The 25,185-nt window shown below is 42.6% G+C and overlaps 1 protein-coding gene across 2 annotated transcripts in view; it reads right to left on the bottom strand.

Annotated features, from left to right (window-relative positions):
• Positions 1-25,185, bottom strand: part of TSNARE1 (t-SNARE domain containing 1) — a 706,722-nt gene that overhangs the window by 327,981 nt on the left and 353,556 nt on the right. For both annotated transcript variants that reach the window (XM_065399459.1, XM_065399458.1), the window contains exons 6-8: positions 22,070-22,160; positions 14,335-14,409; positions 11,522-11,578 (exon numbers count right to left, since the gene is read on the bottom strand). In XM_065399459.1, the coding sequence (XP_065255531.1) occupies positions 11,522-11,578; positions 14,335-14,409; positions 22,070-22,160 (223 nt within the window). The remainder of the gene's footprint in view (positions 1-11,521; positions 11,579-14,334; positions 14,410-22,069; positions 22,161-25,185) is intronic.

Here is a 25,185-nt window from a genome sequence, read left to right as displayed (position 1 = left end):
TGAAAACAGCGGCCCATCCCCCCTCTGGCTCCCACACGGAGGCAGTGCCGCGACACACTGCCCCGTCCGCAGGCACTGCCCCCACAGCTCCCATTGGCTGTGGTTCCCAGCCAATGGGAGTTGCAGAGCCAGCCCTTGGGGCGGGGGCAGCATGCGGAGCCCCCTGGCTGCCCCAGGCGGAGCTGCTGCACGCAGAGAGCAGAGCAAGGCAAGCTCCCAACCCCGCTCCCCGGCTGGAACACCGGAGCGGGGAAAGCTCCCAACCCCACTCCCCGGTGGGAGCTCAAGGGCCGGATTAAAAGGCCCAAAGGTCTGGATGTGGCCCGCGGGCCGTAGTTTGCTCACCCCTGCTTTAGTGCCTAAATCCTTTCTGAAAATGCAATTCAGACACCAAAATCAGTGAGGCATTGCAATGCTGTGCCCAGCAACATCTATATACCTTTCAAAAATCTGGACCAAAGAGGTTTGGACCATTGTGTACGGCTCATAAGATGTAAAACTGAAATCCTGATCATCTGTGTGCATTGGAATGACCCTATCACAACATAATTGTTAACTACCACTAATGAAAAAGGAATTCCTGTTCAAATTCAAGGTCTAATACTAGAAATACTAGTCCGCCAATTTACATTCTCCCTGGAGTTTTAATGCGGGGTACTCATTTCTTGACCTTGCTGTGCCGCGGCCCTGTGCCCTGTTACACAGCTGATGCCTTCTATCACAGAGATAGGAAGTGGAAGGAAGGAAGGAAGGAACTAAAGGAAGTGGAGGATAAGTTGAATGGAAAGCAAGTGATGTATATAGTTCATAAAGCACTCTGGCATCCTGGAACAAAGCTGTGATCATGCTGGTTGGAAAATGTCCTCTGTCTAATACAAATATATATTTCAAACATAACAAAGAAACCACTTTGGGCCACAGACTCATAGACTTTAAGGCCAGAAGGGACCATTGTTATTATCTAGTCTGACCTGCAAATCATATTCCGTAGCCTCACCCACCTCCTCCTGTACCAGACCCATAACCTCTGGCTGAGTTGCTGAAGTCCTCAAACCATGATTTAAAGACTTCAAGTATGAGAGAATCCACCATTTGCACTATACAATGCTATTCCACCACCTTTACCTTTATTTCCATCTTTCTTGAACAACACATACCCTTTAATACCTATGCTCCAGTCCCAACTACTATGCCCACATGTTTCTGTTATCTCTATAATATCTGGTTTTACTTGCTGCACCAGTAGTTCTAGTACCTTCATTTTGTTACCCAGGCTCCTTGCATTGGTGTACAGACATCTTAGTTGTTTCTGCTTGGCTTTTCCCAGATTCCTCGCCTAATTAGGTATAGTCATTCTTCTGCCAGTATCGCCTACCTGATTATTAGTGTCATTGGTATTGGCACTATCTTTCCTCTTGCTATCCATTCTCCTACCCTCTGTTGTTCCTTTCTCTATTGCTGTATCCTCTCTTACTTGATTTTCCTCCCACACAATGTTAGAAACAGGCATGGATATTACAAGTGTCTCTCAACTGTCTCTCCTGAATTCCTAGTTTAAAGCTCTTTTAATCAGTTGTGCCAACCTCCATCCCAGAAGTCTATTACCCTCCCTGTTCAGGTGGATTTCATCCCATGAGAACAGTCCTCTGTCCATGAATGCCTTCCAGTGGTCAAACACCCCAAAGCCCCCCTTATAGCACCACTGCCTGAGCCATCTGTTAATCATCATAATCTCGTCTTGCCTTTGCTCTCCTCCTCTACGGACAGGTAGAATCCCATTGAAGATCATCACCTGAACCTCCATTTCTTCAAACATCTTCCCTAGCCTGGCATAGTCTCCCTGGATGCATTCCAGCGAGAATCTAGCTGTATCATTTGCTCCTACATGAAGGAAAATCAGTGGATCCTCTTCAGCCTCAGGTTCACATCCCATATTTTAGCTCCCAGGAGACCGAACACCCTTCTATTTGCTGGATCAGATCTGGTGACAGGTCTGTCTGTTCTTCTTAGTAGGGAGCCCCCAAACACATAGACCTGCCTCTTCCTGGTGCTGATGCGATTCCCCAGCCTTCCCCCCTCTGTTCTTTCTAGCTGCAAGTCCTCTTGTCTTGTGTTCTCACTTGCAGTCTTCTGCAAGTATTTCTCTGTTCTCCTGGGGCTCTGAATGCTGGCTATCTCCATTGACTCTTCCCCTCTTCTTGTAGGACTAGCCACTCTTCTCTTATTCCTTGCTCTCCCACCTCTTGTTACTGCTTGCTGTACCCCATCTTCAGTCTCCAACTCAGCAAACCTGTTCCTGAGCTCTCCTTCTCCTTCACTAGCCAGTCTTTTCCTCTGCCTGGTTCTCATAGTCACACACTTCCACTGGCCACTCTCGTCACCCAGCACTCTACCCTCACAGTTCTCCAGTCCAGCTTGCACTTGCGAGTCTTGGGATTTCCATTCAGCCGCTCCTTGCCTTCCCTCCATCATCTGCTTGAATCTACTTCAAACTCAACCATAGTTTCTACCTGCATCTCTAAACCTCAGATCTTCTCTTCCATCAGCTGGCACTTCATACAAATGAAGCTCTTTTCAGATACCCGCTCCAGGATAATGTACATGCCACAACTTCCACATCCAGTCATAGAATATCAGGGTTGGAAGGGACCTCAGGAGGTCATCTAGTCCAACCCCCTGCTCAAGGCAGGACCAATCCACAGACAGATTTTTACCCCAGTTCCCTAAATGGCCCCCTCAAGGATTGAACTCACAACCCTGGGTTTAGCAGGCCAATGCTCAAACCACTGAGTCATCTTCATGGTCTCTTCCATTCCTTGGGTCACTACCGCTGCTGCCTCTGTAGCTGTCATAGCCCTCCCTCCTAAGCTCCTGTCACGGAGAAAAAAAAGAAAAAATACACACACACACACACACACACACCCACACACACAACAAAAACAGAACACCACACACATCCTCTGCCAGACTTCCAGTACAAACTCTCCATTCCAAGCTCAGTTTGCTGGCTCCTCTGCCATGGGCTGGCTGCTTAGCTAGAAAGGCCCCCTAATCAGGGAAGCCCTGCCCGTAATCAGGAAAGCCATGAGCCCCAATCGGGGTTCTGTTATGATCAAAAGCTCTGCTTTAGAGAGAAAGTTTGGGTTGGGTGAAAGTGTCACTTTGTCTATCTGAAGAACTGACCATGGAGGATTCACCATCAAAGCCTATAGCTCATTCGCTCACTGTCTCCTAACCAACGTCATAGCTAATCAGAGTGCTATAAAATCTTCTATAGTCTGATCAGGTGACTGCATTCGTTTAATCAAGTCTTGTTTCAGTTCCCAGTGAAGGGCCATGAACCAGAAGAAAATTATTCAATTAACATATTTCATCATTACAGGGGTGGTTAATGTTCAAATAACCTTGAACAGATGTACCAATTGACATTATATTTTCTAGATAAGCTGCAGACAATCCTGATTGCTTAAGATATACCAACTAATCCAAAACATTAGGAATTGGGACTGACATGAGGATGAGCCATTTGTTAGACGATCATAATAAAAATCTGTTCCATTTGTATGCAAAAGCCTTCTTTTTGTCAGTCTGTATGACTGTAAGAGGATGTTTTGTATTTCAAAAAAACCCCAAACACTCCATGTCTATTCAGTTTGGATTCCAGATGAATATATCATTTTGACATAGCAATCCTGCAAAAAATGTTGGGATGAAAAGTATGATACACAGTAGTTACATTAAAGTCATTGTGGACATAATTTATATTGACCAGTCATAATTTATTTTAATTGTAATCTCTTTGGGGCCATTTTGTTCTGGTTGTGTACAGCTCCAAGCACAATGAGGACCTGCTCTCTGACTGGGGCTCCTAGGTGTTATAGTACTACAAATAAATAGATAATAACAATAATGGGACAATAAATACCAGAAAATTACCACAGATATTTCCTCTTCTAAGTATAGGAAATAAGGGGGTAATCCAAAACCCACTGAAGTAAGCGGATTGACTTGAATGGACATTTCATCACATCTCAACTGCAGTACTTCACATAGCATGTTTGGCAAATATTGTCTTTTTAGATTGTGGCCACAGTAGAGGTATGATAAATTATGTATAAAGTCAATGGATGATTCTCGTTAAAGCTGAAGATTAAATCTTAATGTCCCAAATGAGAATTTTGTTGCATTCAGCAACAAAGAGGAATTTAAAGAGAGATGCACACACACATGCATACACAAGCGTGCAAATGCCCGTTCGCACATACACAAAAGAATCAGAAATCACACTTCCTGCAAGGAGGAAGCGCATTTAAAGCTGAGATAAATTGGTGTGATTTGCAGAAATAATCTCTTTAAATGTAAACAGAGGTTTATTAGCCTTCTTTTAAAGAAACATAATTTATTGACCCTTGAAAGGAAGGGTCAAGTAGTCATACGAAATAAAAAATAAAAACATTTTTTTGGCAACTGTTCTGTTCAATGGTAGTAATTATCCTCTTCCCCTGAGTGGGAAGGAGGAAATAAAGAGGGTGGCATTATACGATCAGAATTACAGTCATTTTATTTTCTAAAAACATCAGAAAAAAAGTGTTTCGGGTTTTTTTTTAAACTGTCAGTTTGGATTTTGCCAATTTCTGGAAAAGTTTCAGTTTACATTTTATTCCTTATTTGTAACAAAGTTGTACTTTTCCCTTCCAAACCTTTCCAGGGATCAGTCAGGAAGGATGCGTGTTGAGGGGATCCATTATCAGTCGATTAATAAGTAAAACTGAGTTCACGACCAATTATAATTGAAGACCCTGTGAGAACCTTGAGCAAAAGAAAGAGCCCTGACGAGAGTTCACCCATGCAGAATACACTGGAGCTGCTGACATACTGACCCATTCAAGACTAGCGATGGTGTTCAAGCTGGATCCTCCCTGGTCCATTTCAGTGTAGCTGATGGCATGTGTCATAACTATAAAGGGAAGGGTAACAGCCCTCCTGTGTACAATACTATAAAATCCCTCCTGGCCAGAGACTCCAAAATCCTTTTACCTGTAAAGGGTTAAGAAGCTCAGGTAACCTGGCTGACACCTGACCCAAAGGACCAATAAGGGGACAAGATACTTTCATATCTTGGTAGGGGGAAGGCTTTTGTTTGTGCTCTTTGTTTTGGGGAGAGTTCGCTCTTGGGACTAAGAGGGACCAGACATCAATCCAGGCTCTCCAAATCTTTCTGAACAAGTCTCTCATATTTCAAACTTGTAAGTAAACAGCCAGGCAAGGCGTGTTAGTTTTATCTTTGTTTTCTCAACTTGTAAATGTACCTTTTACTAGGGTGTTTACCTCTGTTTGCTGTAACTTTGAACCTAAGGCTAGAGGGGGGTCCTCTGGGCTCTTTAAGTTTGATTACCCTGTAAAGTTATTTTCCATCCTGATTTTACAGAGATAATTTTTACCTTTTTCTTTAATTAAAAGCCTTCTTTTTAAGAACCTGATTGATTTTCCCTGTTTTTTAGATCCAAGGGGGTTGGATCTTGATCCACCAGGAGTTGGTGGGAGAGAGGAGGGGGGATGGTTAATTTCTCCTTGTTTTAAGATCCAAGGGGTTTGGATCTGTATTCACCAGGGAATTGGTGAAGAGTCTCTCAAGGCTACCCAGGGAAGGGAAGTAGCACATTGGGAGTGGTGGCAGCGGACCAGATCTAAGCTGGTAGTTAAGCTTAGAAGTTTTCATGCAGGCCCCCACATCTGTACCCTAAAGTTCAGAGTGGGGAAGGAGCCTTGACAGCATGGCAGGGTACTTGAGAGCCCTTCAGCTTTAGAACGAACTCACTCCTTTTCATTCAATATAGCTTGTACTTGTTTATCTTCAGGGCACACTGCAGGGCACGGGGCGCTGGACTAGATGACCTCCTGACGTCCCTTCCAGCCCTAAGCTTCTATGATGCTATGATTTATGGCACACTGCAAGACTCCTCTTTCATAGAATCATAGAATCTCAGGGTTGGAAGGGACCTCAGTGGGGTGTTTGGGGAAGGAGATGTTATATGAGAAGTAATAACTGATAAGAACAAGATACTTTTCCTCAATTCTCCTTTGCTACATGGTTTAAGGAGGTACAGCCCTATTTTGCGGAGTTGCTGCTGGCTTTTGTTTTTTACATTTGATTGTGCGTTTATGTTCCTGTTAAAAGAGTCTAGAGCTTGTGATCAGTGTCTCTTGGTAGATACTGTAAAGCCAAATAAGCAAAATAGAATAATTCATTAAACATTAATGCAAATACCTTAAAACAAAGTCTTCTGAAGTTTCACTTTGCATCCTTTAAAGCAGGGGTTCTCAAACTTCATCGCACCGCGACCCCTTTCTGACAACAAAAAATACTACACAACCCCAGGAGGGGGGGACCGAAGCCTGAGCCCGCCCAAGCCCCATCACCCCAGGGGGGAGGGGGGCAAAGCCGAAGCCCCACTGCCCCAGGCCAGGGGGCCAAAGCCAAACCCAAGGGCTTCGGCCCCAGGCAGGGGGCCTGTAACCTTAGCCCCGCCTCCCAGAGCTGAAGCCCACGGGTTTGGGATTGGGCTTTGGCCCTAGGCCCCAGCAAGTCTAAGCCAGCCCTGGTGACTCCATTAAAATGGGGTCTTGACCCACAGTTTGAGAACCACTGCTTTAAAGCATTGTCACCAGAGAGGGAATGCAAAGGAAATAAATTACTTCCCAAAGGACTCTCATTAGGATTTAGGTAACTGAACATCTCACCATGCCTGCCCACTAGTACAAGTGGAAGATTGTAGGGTAGGGATTCCATCAGTTTTTAAACCTGTTACAATGAATTGCAATGGGGTGGGGGGGCACACCCTTTGCATTATGGCAGCATTCTCATGGAGATTTTTCCTGCACAAACATCAGGAAATTCACTGGGTGGTTTCCAAAACAAGCACAAATCAGCTCTCCTGCACATATGTTGCATTTTGTATCACTGTACAAGGTGTTAACAGTAATGCCTTAAAATATGCACAATATAGTCGAGTTGCTGTAGGAACCATAATTTTGAATTTCCTGACTCCTGTGCGGATGGGGAAAAAAATCAACCATAACAGTCATTGCTTTAACATCAGCAAGTTTTATACATTTAATTTCTTTTGTATATTTTAAAGAGGGAGAAAACAAAAAGATCCCAGATGGATTATAGAAGGAAATATACGCACACACACAAGTTTAAACCTGATCTGAGCATGTCCATCAGGGAATTGTACATACAAGCACATGTACCTCAGGTATTGCAGGCACCCAAGCTGGGCATATGCAAATCCGCGTATGTACACAAGTATGTTTTGAAGACGTGGGCCTGTCAGATATGAATTTCCACAAAAGGACATTTCAGAACCACCATTTCACATGCACTGAAGTAAAGTCACCAACCTTAACTGGCAAAGAGTAAGATATGAAGAAAAGGGATTTCCAGCTGAGACATGTTTAGCCCAGCCCCTAACAGCTCAGCCAGGGGAAAAAAATCTCTTCTGCTTCACTTAGTAAACATGCTATCTTTGAACCTCGACAGTCCCAGTTTGTGTCTCAGCTGTGGTTACATACAAGCCAAACATCAAATCAGGACAAGCATGAAATCCCGCCACAAACTAGGGATCTCCGCTAACTGGTGAAGTCCACTCCAGTGACTGACGCTAGATGTCTAACACAGTAGCAACATAGCAGTAAAACAACTGGAGCATTTATTTTTAAAATTTTCACTTTGTAATACAAACTGGATTCTTCTGATATCCATGATGCTAGCTCCTTCCTTTGGAACTCTATTCTATCCTGATAACATTTCTCAACTTATTTATAAATCACTTGTCTGGGATTTTATCTTTGTTGGGCAAATATGTCACTGTCATCCCTTCTGTCATCACTGTCATCCACAAATCAACGGTGACTGATCTTCAGTGGCAGAGCTGGCCATCTTGGGCTCAACTCTTCAAGGGGCTGAGAACTCTCCAGAAATAGTTGGTTCAGATTTTGAATAAAGGTTCAAATAATTTCACCAATCCTCGTTAAAAATCAATGGCCTGATTTTCAGAGGGGCTGTCCAGCAACTGCTCCCATTAAGTTGAACGTAAGCTGTGGACGCTCAGCATGCCTGAGATTCAGAACAGTAGACTATAGCCTGGTAATGCCTCCAACGTCACAGCTTATCAAGCGAAAAATATTTTATGTTAGCTTAATTTTTAGTCCTGACTGGAGCCAAAGAAATTACCCTAAATCCATTTAGATCCTTAACTGCAGCTTTGAATAATTTTCTTGCTCACCATTTAAAGCACCTAAAGATAATAAAAGATAATAAAGCACCTAAAGATAATAGAAGTTCTCTTATGAATATTAAATCAATTTCCCCAAATTACTGGGGTTTTAAGGGCTAAATCTAAATCAAGTCATTGTTTTATATTGGCTTTAGTGGGTTCAGGATTTAGCTCATGAAGAATATGTACAGGAAGCAATTCTGGTAAGATCTAACAGTTACCTATTTTCTTTTAAAAATGCAAGTTAAAAATTGCTTTCAGTTATATACAAAAGCCAGTGTAGCTACGCTGATGAATCATAGAATATCAGGGTTAGAAAGGACCTCAGGAGATCATCAAGTCCAACCCCCTACTCAAAGCAGGACCAATCTGCAGACAGATTTTTACCCCAGTTCCCTAAATGGCCCCCTCAAGGATTGAGCTCACAACCCTGGGTTTAAGCAGGCCAATGCTCAAACCACTGAGCTATCCCTCCCCCTAGAAGTAGAATGTGGCCCAAGATGTCCAATATTTCTGTGGCTATCCACAAAAGCTCCATAGCTGGTGTAAAGCAGTCTAGCTCCATTGAGGCCAGTTTAGTCTCTCAGTTTAAACCAGTTCAGGAAGGCATCCTTAATTTAAGAAGGACACTTAAGCATGTGTTTAGCTTTAAGCAGGTACTTAGATGGTTTCTTGACTTAGGGTGTTAGTTTCCACCAAAGATATCATATTCACAATGAACCAGATTGTATTCCCATTGTAATCAACGGAAGTTTGTACATTGACTTAAGTGGAATCAGGATTTGGCCAACTAAGATACAAGAATATGACATTTGGGATCATGTACAACATTCTGTCCATGATTAATCACCACTGGCTGAGGGAGGGAGGGTTGGGGGGGGGGGAAGACATCACAAGGCAATAAACACATAACTGAATAACACAATTAAAGTATCTTCATTCCAAGGTCCAAAGAGCTAATGGAACCATTTAACAAGGCGGCTTTATCTGAGATTAAAGAAATACACTAACACTTCAGCAAACTAATACCAACAAAGTCAGACACAGAACCTTAATTATTTGAAACCTGCAAATTAATATGAATTTCTGGCCCATTTCTTTTCCATAGTTGCAGAGTCATTTGTGAATCCACCCCACTCTCCACAACTCCCTAGCAGAGATGGTCATTTTTTTTTTAATCAACCTGATTTTACACATGAAAAATGCCGGTTTCTCAAATCCAAAGTTTTCTGCAACAAAAATTAAGTTTTGCACACAAAAAAAGAAAGAAATCAATTATCCATTGGCAAAAACTGAAATGAGGGCTGCCTGGCTGGAAGATTCCTGTCAAATTTCACTCTTGGTCAGTGAAACTGACAAAAGCTTTACTGGAGGGTGCCTGACACTCAGCACCCTGACTCTCTTCCTGCCTCCCCCAACCAGCTCCCGGAGCCAGAGAGGACAGGGGCTCTGCTTTCCTGATGCCTTGCCCTTCCCTCTCTCCCAGGGGTCTGGGAGTGTAATTGTCAAAAGCCTTCAAGGCAAGCAAGCTGGGAAGCTGAAACATTCCATTTCAATCCTCCGGAAATGGATTTTTTTCTGAAACAGTTCCCATGAAACATTTCATTTGTATGTTGGCACGATTTTTTTTTTCAAAAACATGACTATTTTGCAGGAAGGGATTTCTGTTTTCCTGACAGCTCTACTCCTTATTGATAAGCACCAGTGCTATTAACATACAGAGATGTTAAACATGGGCTGGATGGAATTTAGGATGCAAGGTGGCCAGAGCTCCAACTAAGAACAATAACAAGGGAGGAAAATGTGAATTTACAGGCAAACTGGAATATCTTTCAAAAATCCCTTGAAGGAAACTTTAGGGTACCTTTTTCAAATGTAGACACTTAAGTGAGGAGTTGAGTTCCATGCTCTGGTGTCCCAATATCAGTTTTAGGCACGTAAGTGCTCTTCTGAATGTCACAATGTAGGATTTGAGGGACAACTTCATTTTACGTAACACAAGAACTAGGAGTCACCCAGGGGAACAAAAGGAAGTATTTCTTCACACAACACAAAGGCAATCTGTAGAACTCATTGCCAGGGGATGTTGTGAAGGCCAAAACTACAACAGGGTTTAAAAAAAGAACTAGATAAGTCCATGGAGGATAGGTCCATCAATGGCTATTAGCCAGGATGGTCAGGGATGCAACACCATGCTCTGACTGTCCCTGTTCTGTTCTGTTCTAGAAGCAGGGAATGGGCAACAGGGGATGGATCACTCAATGATTGCCTGTTCTGTTCATTCCCTCTGCAGCACCTGGCATTGGCCACTGTCGGAAGACAGGCTACAAGGCTAGATGGACCATTGGTGTGACCCAGTGTGGCTGTTCTTATGTTCTGGGTGTAACGCTATTAAAGACACTGGAGCTGCATTTAGGATGATTTTTTTCTCTGGGCATGTAAGTCCCTTTATGGGATTGGCTGATGATTAGTTATTTTTTCCGATATATTATGCTTAGTAATTATCAAAGCTCCTAGAGCCTGGGAGAGGCACTTGTAGTGCATGCATGTAAATACATAGGAGAAAGTCAAATACATAAATAATGTAGAGTAGGGGTATACCTATATTGCAATACAACGCCTACGGCACCAAGCCTCAGAACCAAGGTCAGCTGACTTGGGCTCAGGGGGCTTGGGCTGCAGAGCTAAAAATAGCAGTGTAGACATTTGGGCTCAGGCCGCAGCCCAGGCTCTGAGACCCACCCCTCTCGCAGGGTCTCAGAGCCTAACCATGAATATCTACACTACAGTTTTACAGCCCTCGGCTGACTCAGGCTTCTACAGGCCTTTTATTGGAGTGTATAAATTCCCTAGGTGACCACACCTTAAAATTGAGGTCTGAGATACAGTATCAGAAAAATTCCCTACTTGTAAAAACAGTTCGATGTGAAAAAATCTCCCCAGGAAAGTCCATTTCTAGAGACATTTCAGAGTGGACAAAACAGTAGAAAGCATTTGGTGGGGAATAGGCCTGTATTAGCCAGGGACTGAACAAGATAATTCAACATTTGTATTTGTTAGGATTCTATGATCATTGCCATCTGCCAAGGGTGACACATGCTACTGAATGATATACAATTTTAAAAGGAGGAACAACCCCATTGAATTCAATGGAGCTACTCCACATCAGTAAGGGGATTACAGACCAGCACTTTATTAATGCTTCATTTATTATCCTCTAAAGTTCAAACACACATACCTACCTGTTTGCTGCTTCTCTGCCCGGAAGGAAGCAAAGCTTTGGACTTCTCTGCTATTTTCTGCCAAAGGAGAAAAAAAAAGAGATTGGAGTCGAGGCATCGATGGTCAAATATTGGGGGAGAAAAATCACATTTTACTCTTTTTTCATTCACATTACATTTTTAAAAAATAGAAATTAAAATAACCCTGTAGCTTAGCAATGGAAAAACTGCCTTGAAGAAGTAGACCTTTCAGGAATTCAGTCATTTAAGCTTCAAGCATGACAAGGTTATCAAAACTAAAATATGCACTTAAGAAATGACAGTCAGGACGTGGGGAAGTAGCAATTTACCAGTCAGTTCAGCTTCCTGCCACAACCGGGCATTTGCAAAATGCAACAGCTAATTTTGGCACTATGGGATTTATTGAAAAAGTCAGACGCACAGCACAGATGGAATATGCTGGTGAACATGTATCTAACAACAAATAAACTCATGACACAGATATTTTTGACTTGTGATTTAACAAGACAATGCCATCTAATTTAGACCCAGCACTTAGGTTTTTGAAACAGAGGCGGAAAGGTTGTATGAAGAGACATATGAGTAGAAATAATACAGTGGCATTTCTATTATATATACACACTTTAAAGACTAATTAGTTGGGGATTGGTCCTGCTTTGAGCGGGGGATTGGACTAGATGACCTCCTGAGGTCCCTTCCAACCCTGATAGTCTATGATTCTATGGAAACTTTTTAAAAAACACTTTCCTGCAGCGTTGGAAACCCAAACAAACAGCCTGGCTCTAATGCAGGAGAAACAGTAAGTGAATCTTCCCAGACTACTTCCACCATCACATGCAAAAAAGTAAACTGTGTCAATGGTGTAGTGTACATGAGGGTTTTTTAAAAAATAATAAATTCTTTCAACTTCAGTAATATAATGTGCTATCAACAAAGGGACCAATTCAGCAAAGCACTTAAGAACATGCTTAACTTTAATGGGTCTTAAGCATATGCTTACAACTAAGCACATAATTAAAGAGCTTTGCTAAGCAGGGGTGGGACAGCCCACATTTAAAATTAAGTACAGGTTAAAGTGGTTAATCAAGGCCAGAGGAAGAACTAGTTGTTATTCAGATACTTGACTTTTACCCTGATGGTACCTCTTTGGTACCCATCAGAAACATAACTGGTTTGTGTGTGTGTTTAATCAAAATAAATAAAATCCTATTAATCCTCACAGAAAGTGTCTTGTCTGCAAGTGTTAGGGCTGGATTGTATGCTTCAAATAGTTCATTTGCACAGAATCCTCCTTTTCCCAACTTTCGACACAAGCGCATGCAACTCCCATTGCAGAAGGGGAAGTAAGGAGCTCAAGTTTGGCCAGGCTGCGCTTCAGCAGGGTTTGGAGCACTCAGGCAGATGCCTCATTGAGTAGGGCTGGCTGGGACTTTTCCCACAAAGTGGCTTTTTTGCTGGGAAATGCCAATTTGTTGAAACTGAACCGCTCTGTGGAAACGGTTCGGTTTCAATGAACTTCAGCTGAAATGCCAGCTCGCCTAGCGGTTTGCTGGGGAGCCCAGGCTTACAGGGTCCGTAGTTCCAGGGCAACCCTCCCATGTGGGCTAGGAAGACCTGGGACACCCAACTCTAGCAGGGGCTCCCAGGTTTGTCTACACAACCCGTAGAAGCTGGGTGGAGAGACTCGGGCTAGCAGGGTTCATGCTAGCGCTCTAAAAATAGCTCTGAGGCTCAGTCCCACAGGCTGTGTAGACACAGCCTCGGGGTATTGGCTTCCAACGCCACTGCAGTTGGGGCCCCCATCTCTGAGGCAGTCTGCATTGTGGGGCTGCCCCAGAGCCAGGGATCCTGAGAGCCCAGGGAGTCCTATGGAGCCGGGGGTAGCTGGTTGCTCTGTTTCAGAATAACCAAAAGGAAACATTTCAATTTTTCTCAAACAACAACAACAACAACAAAAATCCAGAATGTTCTTTCTGCAGGAAATTTCAAAATGTCTAGTCTTCGTTCTGGTTTGACATTAAAACTTTTCTTTAAAATGTCAGAATCTCCTGTGGAATGGAAATTCCGAATTTTGACCAGCTCCATCCCGAGGCTGTCGTATGTGGAACAGACGATAGGAGAGAGGACAGGATTGGGGAAGTAAATTTGTGAGTCATCAGCATAGAGATGACTGGTGAAACCTTGCAAATGGAAGTGGTCACCCAGGAATAAGATGGGGAGGGAAAACAGAAGGAGAGGATTGGCTTTTGGTTACTTCATTTAACAGTTTGACCTGTTGCAGCATTTTCTATTCAGCTATAGGCCTCTGGAATCCTTAGGGTCTTAAACTTTTAATATAGCAGAGCTGTCAAGGTAGGTCAATGTTTAAGCCTAACAATGTGGGACAGTGTCCCTTTAAATCACATACGTAAGAGCAACACTGCACACTAAAGTTTCTTTTTCTCTTTCACCTCCCCTAAAGCCACACAAGCCATCCTGCAGCTGTTGTGTCACCCTACGCTGCGCCATGCGGTGCTGTCATCACAGTACTACAGCTGCCCCTGACATTCAGCCATGGATGGATGGAGCCAGTTGATCAGTAAATTATTTTATATGTTGCTATTTCACTAAATGTTTTGCAGTATTTCCATACACTATGCCACAAAATAACAGTACGAATAGGTTGCAATAATCATGCTATATAACACACACAAAAAGACATGAGACACCCTATTGGCCAGTTCCATGCTCTTGGGAGGCCATAGTTGCTGTTGATCAACATATTTCCAAATCCACAAATCAAAAAGTGAAAGAAAGTGTGAGAGTCCTATTACCTTTTGCACAGCTCCATATCGCTGGATGGCATCAGACAGCTGGTTATTCAACCTGTCCAGCTGAAGTCGCTCTTGCTGTATTTAAAAGACAAAAAGAAAAGTAACAAAATCGTTACTAACCAATAAAAGGCTGACAATTCAGCAGAAAGTGATTGTGTATGACCTTGAGCTGTGATCCTGCAAGATCTCCTAAGCTAAGCAGCATTAGATCTGCCTGGTATTTGAACAGTATCTGAATTACTAGAAAAACCAAGGTGCTTCAGCAAGTTATTTTGGTTAGTGAGTAAGGGGATGCTTCACCCTTTGAGTTTACCAAGTAGTCTCCCATGTATATTCCAAACTGGACTGATTTTGCTTAGTTTATGCAATCTAGCACTTCCAAAGGAAGAGCTGGACACTATTGTTGGACAAATAAAACTAGATCAGAAACAATACAAGAGAAAATACAATAGGGAACAATCCTAGACTATTTGTCTCCTAGAATACTTTATTATTTATTTAATAAATAGACTATGTAGTGTCTGGACTACACGACCTAATACGCCTTTTGCATGTCTAATTTCAACAGGCCAAATCCCGAAGCCCTTATATTTCACTCTGACATTACTAAGTCTAGTCTAAAGAATAAACTTTTGCTGGTAGGAAAGTCGCTTATGGGTGTGATTTTTATGACGTTTTTATACCAGCAAAAGCCTAATGCAGATGTAGTTATACCAAGAAAAAATATATATGTTTGCTAGTATGGCTTATTTCACTCAGGAAACTGGTACAATCTACAAGGGCAAAATTACTTTTTTTGCCAATATAAGCTGTACAGTTATACCAGCAAACCTTTCCTAGTGTAGATCTGGCCAAAGGCAAATTCCCATTGGCGTCAGTGGGAGTTTGACTTCAGGCAAAATCTGAGTAAAGACCTCAGGTTTTGTCCATATGTTTTCACAGGAGGTCTGTCAGACATCATGACATTCATTTTAGGGCTGGTCAAATCATATCTGGAGAATACATTAGTGGATGAATTTCACCAGTACTCACAGAACGTTATATTCAGCAAATACTTTTTGCAGCATTCAATCAGCAATATTATTCAGTGAGTACATAATGTGATGAATATCAGTGCAATTTGCCAAAAAAGCAGAAAAATGCTTTTTCCGCTATTCGGCCAGATCTAATTGATATGAATTATCATGTCACACTGATGATGCTACAGTCAAGAAACCATTGAGAATATGTAAGCTTTATTCTTGTTACAAATCCCCATATTCTCTTTTGGGAAAACAGAGTATTTGTTCACGAGCTGCAAAAAATACAAAACAAAAAACAACAAACACTCTGTATCCATTATACAACAAACACACAAAATGGAGCAATACTATAGGTATATTGAAAATGAAAAGCAAACATATTACAGCAGGATGCTCTAGACACCACATTTTAATTCATGCATTTATTTAATGACAACACATCTATAGAAGAGATGTTCTCAATGGAACAGAAAGTTGTAGCACGGTTTCCTGCAGCTCTTTTTAATGCCAAGGCAGACCCCAAATGTCTTTGATGCAGGGGACATATTAATTCTGGAAGAATGCATGTCACATCAAAAGGAGTTTATTTGGATGATGACAAATGACTGATTTGACCATTTTGTCTGATGGATGATTCTGTACTTGGTGTGTACTATGCCATTAATAATCATCTTCATTCTGATTGGCTTAGGGACAAAAGAGTTCTAATCAGAGGCCGGCTTGTCTATACATTTACCGACATGCTGGGAAGCAGGGCGTCCTCAGTAAGAAGCCCTCCTCTCTGGAATTCACTTCCCTGGGACATATGCCTGAGTTCAAACCCGACCACATTTATGAGAGGATACGAGATGGACTCTTTGTTCAGACCTTCCCTATAACTGCCATTCTAGAATTTCTTATTTTACTATGTTTCTCTCACTTTAAAGTCAGGGGTCACTGAATACTTGTTCTAGTATATGGGAAAGTTGTCTTTCATATTTATATCTTGTAAAGGACAATTAGTGCAGTGATGAGTACCTCATAAATACTTGGAATAATACAGAAATAATACTAATAAACTGGTGCTAATAAAAGTATAATATCAACAATACCTCCAATACTTTCCTTGTAGGAATAAACTGATTTATTATTTTATTTTTAAACCTTCTTCAGCAAATAATGGGAGACCATACTCCACTCTGTTTGACTAACACAGCTTCTCCCACAACTTATATTGAATATACTCTAAGCAGCATTGAGAGATGTAGTAATGGATATCGGGACAGTTAAAAATAAGGTGCACATTGTTTGCATCACAAACAAACACAGCCCGACAAAAGCCAAGATAGTCTTTGCTCACCATGGTACCCAGAACAAGAAAAGTTCTCTCCCTGATTCACGGGTTCAGTGATTGAAATTAAAATCTCTAGTAATTAAACTCTCTTTTCTGGTAGCAATATTGTTCAAGAGCCTCTTTAGCAAATGGATTTGGGGAGTCCCTCCTTTAGATGTTAGCTATTTGGGGATAATTGGAAAAAATGAGTGCTTGGTTATGGACATTAATGAAATTCCAAACACAGTCCCATCCCCCCCGCTCCTGGTTGAGAACTTTGCAACCAGCATCAGTGAGGATTAGCAGAATATTACAATTAGCAAGAAGGGCTGGATGAAAAGCAGAGACACCAGCACACATGGTTTCAGGCCCCAGATCACTGAGTGTGTGTCTCCCCACCTAGTTCCAGTTCCCAGGTTGTTTAATCCACCCCCGGTAACTGTACTGATCAAAATCCAGCCAAACCCAGTCCAGCACCCATTGGAGTCAAAATACGAATTTTATCACTGACTTCAAAGAGAGCAGGAGCTCTTAAAATGAGGGTTTCAGTAAAAAAGGAAGCCTAAGCCATCAGTGCTCCTCCAAATAACATGCGATAAACAGGAATAGTTCAATGGGCTGCAGCATTATTGTTCGAAAACGGAGGGTTTGGGACCAACACTATAGTATTTTTTAATCAGCGTGTGTGTTGGATCATCTTCCAGAAACCATCAGTGGTTCCGAACAGTCCTCTGAAGCCTTGGAACTTGCATCTTAAAATTCAGGCCCCTTCAAGGCTAAACTATTCAGGTTTGCATAGAGATATGTTGGGAGAAAGGGAGGGAGCATCATTTAAAAAAAAAAACGATAGTGTATTACAATCACTGCTCAAAAACATCTCGCAACTCTGTGCGTGTTTTATTGTTTCAGACATTGCTGAGGAATTGGGAGGTATATTTTAGAAGGGATGGGAGATGCATGATTAAATTATTAAAAATCACTTAATAACAATAACCACATCCGGCTCTTACATCGCATTTCTCATCTTCAGATTTCAAAGCACTTTAGAAGACGGGAACATGATCCCCATTTTAGAGATAGAACACCATCCCTTTTGAACAAGCTTTACAAACATGGATTCAGACATGTTCTCTGCCCTGAAGAACTTATCTAATGAGATCATTAGCCCTATAAGAAACACTTGCACCCTAGCCTGGCCCAGTGTCAGACAGGGGCTTTTCGGTGTGAGCCCTTTAATGTTGGTTAGAGATAGCACCAGCATGACTGCGTGTCCAGCTAGACCAGCATCCTGCCTCCTCTCACATGGATCCAATCAGTGGTCTATCTACACCAGCATCTATTCCTGATATACTATGAATTCATCCAGGTGGGCCTCCTGCCTCCAACAATTCTAGCCACTAAATGATGCTTCAAAGGAAGGCAGGGGGGGAAAAAACCCATAATGCACTTGGCTGGTGGCACATCACTGTTGGACAAGAACAACTTCTTGTGCAAAGCAGTACACAGAAAAATGGATCAGAAGGGACTGACTATAAAGCTTTAAATCAATGGAAGGTTTCTCATGCTATAAGAAACTTTACAAGAGGAAAGCTTTGGAACACTATCCACAGATTCCCCCAGAGTGACTTAGAGACCCAGCAACCAATCCCTATCAGAGCCATCTATTTTATATAAGGGAGAAAATCTACAGGTTTTACATCAAAATTTGTAGGTTTAATTATTTAAGCTACACACTATTATAAAGCAAGAGTAAAAAACGATTTGTTAAATTAATTGACCAGGGAGAGGAAAAGTTATTATGTGATGTCAACACAGAGTTGCGAGTTTATTTCTTCTATTACCATAAACGTTTGCGTCTCTTTTCCTTTCTGCTCTTAAATATACTTTCTTTAATTTAAAAACTTTCCATCCATTACAGTGAAACCTGTTCTGACCACAGCCTCCTCTGCTGGAATCCACCTGGGCTTCAAGGGCTGATAATGACATTCAAGCATAAGGCACTGCCATTATTTTTCAGCTCACCTTATTTGACTTCCCCCTGGACCCAATTTGTGTTGCACAAAATAACATGGGGATCTGCACAGAATGGCCAGGCCATCACATCTTTATAAAGTCAGTGAGGCATCTTTTGTTTCATTCCAGCCAGCTTTGATCTGACCATTCAACAGCCCCACAGCTCATTCTCTCTCTGACAAAGGCTACCGCGACCCTCGCTAGAGTATTCATTTGCTGCTACATCCTTTTCTTTACCACTCAATACAGGCAGGCAACAGTAAGAAACAATGCTTGTGCTCCTTCATAAAACATGGAGTTTTACATTAACACAGCTTCAGCCCCTTAGGGACTATATGGACAAACCCTGAGTTGGGCAATTCTACTAATACTTGTTCTAGGAGGAGGGACACTGGGAGCGGTGTCTAGGAAGGAAGGAAATGTGGAATTCTGGGGAACATCAGGGATGGAGGGAGAAGATGCAAGGATAGTTTGGGGGAGCAGCAGCCCTGGACCCACAAGGAGGGCAAACGCAGAGTGGGAGAGAATGTCGTAGGGGAATATCAAGGAGACGCAGCTGTGGGGGTGGAGAGGTAGCCGAAGGTGCAAGGGAACGTTAGGTAGTGAAAGCTACAGGAAGAGCAGGTGTGAGGAGAGCACAGATTGCTGAGAGTGCACCAGGACACAATCCAGTAAGGAGAAGGTGTGGCTTGTGGGTCCATGCTCTAGTAGGGTGGGTAAAGGACTGGTAGTTGAGAGACAGGGATTATATTCTTGTTTTAGCTACTGAATTACTGTGTTACCGGGGTCTGTCATTTAATAAATACTCAAGTTGATTCTGTTCTCCAAGATGAGCACCAAAGGTGCTTAAGCAAACTAAGCAGTCATGGGGTAAAAGGGAAGATCCTCTCATGGATCACTAACTGATTAAAAGATAGGAAACAAAGGTCAGGAATAAATGGTTAGTTTTCACAATGGAGAGAGGTAAATAGTGGGGTCCCCCAAGGATTTGTACTGGGACCAGTGCTGTTCAACATATTCATAAGTGATCTGGAAAAACGGGTGAACAGTGAGGTGGCAAAATTTGCAGATGATAGAAAGTTATTCAAGACAGTTCAGTCCAAAGAAGACTGCAAATAGTTACAAAGGGATCTCACAAAACTGAGTAACTGAGCATCAAAATGGCAGATGAAAGTCAATGTTGATAAGCGCAAAGTAATGCACATCAGAAAATATAATCCCTACTATACATACAAAAGGGGTCTAAATTAGCTGTTACCATTCGAGAAAGAGATCTTGGAGTCACTGTGGAGAATTCTCTGAAAACATCCACTCAATGTGCAGTGGCAGGCAAAAAAGCTAACAGAATGTTAAGAACCATTAAGACACAAATAGATAATAAGACAGAAAATATCATAATGCCACTATATAAATCCATGGTATGCCCACACCTTGAATACTGCATGCAGATCTGGTCATCTCAAAAGAGATATATTAGAATTGGAAAGTGTAAAAAGAAGGGCAACAAAAATGATTATGGGGTATGGAACAGCTTCCGTATAAGGACAGATCAACAAGACTGGGATTGGTCAATTTAGAAAAGAGATGAGTAAGGGGGGATATGATTGAGGTCTATAAAATCATTAATGGTATGAAGACAGTGAATAGGAGGTGTTAGTTATCCCTTCACATAACACAAGAACTAGGGGTCACCTGATGAAATTAGTAGGCAGCAGGCTTAAAACAAACAAAAATGAAGTGCTTCTTCATAGAACACACAGCCAACCTGTGGAACTCATTGCCAAAGGATGTTGTGAAGGCCAAAAGTAAAAATGTGTTAAAAAAAAGAACTAGATAAGTTCCTGGAGGATAGGTCCATCAACAAGATGGTCAGGGATGCAACCCAATGCTCCAGTGTCCCTAAACCTCCAACTGCCAGAAGCATCTGACATTGACCACTGTCAGAGACAGGATATTGGGCTAAATGGACCATTGGTCTGACCCAGCATGGCCGTTCTTATGAGCACACAGCAAACCCTGTCCTCTTCCCCAATGAGAATGCGATGGACCAAATTCAGCAGTGACATAAATGGTGGTAAGTTACACATTAGAAACAAGTTGGTCAGAAAATGGGTGTAAGTGGCAAATTGTTAGAAATTGCTGGACAACCAGTAGGGGTGTAACCCACACCAATTTGGGTGAGTCAATGGGAGATGCACCGGCTTATGTTAGGAGCTGCTTCTTCTTCTCCTTCTTTCCTATGTCTGGTGTAGAGCAGCAACTACAATTTCACCTGAAGTTGATCAAGCCAAATGGCTACATCAGGAATAGCACAATTTATTGCAGTAATGCCTCCTCCATATTTATAAATTGGGCAGTATGTAGCGATATGTTCGATGGTCTGCCATGGGGAACCACGCTTGCACACCGGGAAGTTCTTGATTTTCAATTTGTACATTAGATGTCCGCATCTACCAAGGTTGGTTCAGAGTTGACCAAGGTGACCATGGAAGGTCAAACCCAGGAATCTTCGGCATGGGATGCAGCACAAGATACTTATTTTTTAAGTCTTGTTTAGCCCAATCTGCTTTCTGATCATAGCCTGATTGCATGTGGCTAAATAATTGTTCCCAGAAAGGCTTGCAGGACTTATGACATTGCGGGGGGCACTGTCAAGATCTTGGTGGATAGGGGTTGAATATGCCCCTGCAAAAATTGGGGCTGGCATGGCATAAATTATAATATGGTGAGGAACTGCCTTAACTTACAAAGTGAGGCTTTGAACCCCTGTCTCCCCCATCCTGGGTGAGTGTTCTACCTACCGGGACACTAGGCATAAGGGGACCACCAGCAGCAACTTTTGTGCGAGCTTCAGCATGCTCTGATTTTCCCATCTCTGCCTCTCAGTATGTAAATTGAACATATTTGCACTCAATGAATGCCACACCATGCGAGTGTCACTCCTTTGCCACTTACATCCACTTTCACCTATTTGCAGACTCACCTGTACCCAGTGTGTAATTTGTTCCTCTCTTGACATCATCACTGACTAGTGTCTAAGGACTTCTATGGGACCTTCCCCTGCTACTCCAGTTGACATGTGGGTGCTTAAGTTTTAAACACAGTATAGGAAAGAGCTGGGATTTCACTATGTGGCTGTAGATTTCTAAGTTAATGAGAGCCAACCTCAGGAGAGAGCTCTTTCCACAAGTCCTCAGTGGTCCCTTGAATCTGTTTTGCAATGATGATTTATCGAGGCAGCATGCAATTCAACACTATCACTATATCAAAGCCAAGAAAATTATAAAGATACCGAGCTCAGCAACTTTAAGGCACTTGCTGCCCACCACTTATCTTTAAAAACCAAAACCGAACTTTCTATCTAAATGGCATCTCAAAAGGCACATACCCTAGATGAACCTCTGACAATCTCAGACAGCTGCTTGATAGCTTTCGTGCTGGTAGTAACGGTTTTATTGGTCTCTTGCTGGGTTGCATGCCTGTAAAAAAAAAAAGAGACCATGCAAATTACAATTTAATTTTATAATGACTCACTCACATAACTCTCATAACACACTACAGCTATAACACCAGAATACACACAGGCTATGCGATGAAGCTGTGACGGCAGGTATAAATAGCAGAAGCAGCAACATGAAGGTTGGATAATAGTAAATGCTAGAGATGGGATCCAGCAAATGGTCACCAGTTGTAGTCAGCAAGAGATATGGGTGTGGATCTGTGGTTTAATATGGGATGGTGCAAAGGGAGTCAGTGGTGGGTGGAGGGAAGCAGACAGACTGTTACAGATAGCTGGTTTGGCAATAACAGAGGAGGAAAGGAAGGCTGAACAGAAAGAGAAAAAGAGGGCCTATAACAGAAAGAGATGTGATGAAGGAGCTAGATGAGGATAAAGTAGGTCAGGATGAGGTTTGGCATTTCGATCTGTAATTTACACCAAGAGGGTACTACCAGTTGGTAAGGTGCACATGCTGCAGTTGTGGCTACAGGCAGTTAAATGTGCTAGCAGGAAGCAAGACTAATCCATTCTGTTATCTGACTCTCTAGTGTTCATGATGATTATTTCTTGGATTTACTGAGTGCTGACAGCCTGCCCAGTGCTGCGCAATGCAGAGGGAGACACAGAGGGCTACATGAGGGCATTGCCATGGAAGATCTAGAAGACCAGGAGACAGATTCTGTATCAGGCAGTAAAAGTAGGTCAGGATGAGGTTTAGCAGGGGGATTTAGGCGCTGCAGTGCAACTAGAAGGTTAGGCAGCAGTTGAGCGGTGGTTTTGTGAATTCCAGTAGCACCTAAATGTTGGATTTAGGCACTCAAAGTGGCAGTTAGGTGCCTAATTCTCCCTGATGAATCTAGTCCAGATTCCACCCAAAGAAGTTTACCAGCTAAATCAAACATGGCTGTCAGCAGGAAGATATTAATCCCAACCCCTCACTCATATTGTATTGCTCATCCCTGCAGAAGAGTGAAGTCTCATTAAAAGTTGGGCAGAAATATGAAAACCAAGTGCATAAATTACAGGTGAACGGAACAATTACTTCTTAAAAACAGGCTTCCAATGCCTTACTGGTTATCCAACACAATAGAAAAACAGAGAAATCACTTGAATGCATACACAGCATATCACTACATGAGGCTTAGAAGACATTTTTACAAGGCCACACGCAGCCATTTTTACATGGTCTTATGCAGCCAATCTACCAAGTTAGTAGTCAAACATACTATGTTTGCATTAGAAATACAGATCCGTCTATTATCTTCTCTACCAAACTCAAGCAGAGGAAAAAGCCTGGTAGTTTTGAAGAGAAGTAACACAGATTCCTGCGACATCTGGAGAAAATCACCTTTTTTCCCCTTCAGTGGCACACTACAACCAGAGTCCATAGTACCTCTATGGAGTGATGAGAGGGCAAACGAAAGAGACAATCATTTATCCTGCTGCTATCACACCACACAACCTGGGCCTGTATCTAATGGATAGTAGTTCATACAGAAAATAAACACACATCGGTCTTCTGTCCCACAGTCGCACTGTGCCAGCGCCCACCCACAGGTGTCCCTGCTATGGGCCCACTACCCCACTCCACCCCAGTACTACGGGCACTGTCAAAGGGTGTTCTCTTCCAGGCCCTCATGCCAGCCCTTCTAGCTTCTCCTTTTTGGAACAAACCCAGCTAAAAAAGAAAGTCTTTCCAGGGCACAAATATATTTTCATCCACAGCCTCCACTTTTTGTGGTCAAGGCACCTCACCCCCAACTCTGGCTTCCTTTTCCTGTCTGGGATACAAAGCAGCTGGGCCTGGCTGCCTGATGAGCTCCAGCTGCCTTATCCTTCTAGAATCTCTGCTCTTCCCTGCCTGTTCTTTGACTCCAGCCAAGAAGCACATGGTAGGGAGGTAGGTTTGGAATCTGACTCTTTCCAGGCAGTCCTCAGCCCATGTCCTGAATCCTCTTAATGCCTAGAACATAAGAACATAAGAAAGGCCGTACTGGGTCAGACCAAAGGTCCATCTAGCCCAGTATCTGTCTACCGACAGTGGCCAATGCCAGGTGCCCCAGAGGGAGTGAACCTAACAGGCAATGATCAAGTGATCTCTCTCCTGCCATCCATCTCCATCCTCTGACGAACAGAGGCTAGGGACACCATTCTTACCCATCCTGGCTAATAGCCATTTATGGACTTAGCCACCATGAATTTATCCAGTCCCCTTTTAAACAGTGTTATAGTCCTAGCCTTCACAACCTCCTCAGGTAAGGAGTTCCACAAGTTGACTGTGCGCTGCGTGAAGAAGAACTTCCTTTTATTTGTTTTAAACCTGCTGCCTATTAATTTCTTTTGGTGACCCCTAGTTCTTGTATTATGGGAATAAGTAAATAACTTTTCCTTATCCACTTTCTCAACATCACTCATGATTTTATATACCTCTATCATGTCCCCCCTTAGTCTTCTCTTTTCCAAACTGAAGAGTCCTAGCCTCTTTAATCTTTCCTCATATGGGACCCTCTCTAAACCTTAATCATTTTAGTTGCTCTTTTCTGAACCTAGACATCTTGCATTATCCACTGTCAGAAGACAAGATACTGGGCTAGATGGACCATTGGTCTGACCCAATATTACCATTCTTATGTTCTTAGTATATACACCATCACAGGCACTGTACCATTGACACCCTCCCTCCCTGCCACGGCAACGTTGTACCATATGCACCTTACAGCAGTCTGACACATGCACTCTGCCCTAGGGGCACAATGTTCCATTGTATTCACCTCTGCAGCAAGCCTATGCAGGATCCATCAGTTATTAAAAAGAACTCCAGAAACCCCCAACAGCTGACACAGGTAGGACGGCGGTCTGTGATCAAAATCCAGTAATTTTATGCATCGTTCCTAACAACCCTATAAATGAAAGATAATAGTTCCTGAGCCATAGAGCACCACTTCAGATGCACATTAAGGACTCAGCAATACTATGCAGAGGAAGTGGACTCCTTTGTCATCACA

This window comes from Emys orbicularis, chromosome 2, assembly GCF_028017835.1.
Source record: "Emys orbicularis isolate rEmyOrb1 chromosome 2, rEmyOrb1.hap1, whole genome shotgun sequence".
Lineage (NCBI taxonomy): Eukaryota > Metazoa > Chordata > Testudines > Emydidae > Emys > Emys orbicularis.
The sequence above is the reverse complement of the archived record's forward strand: the minus strand, read 5'-3'. Positions and strand labels throughout refer to the sequence as shown.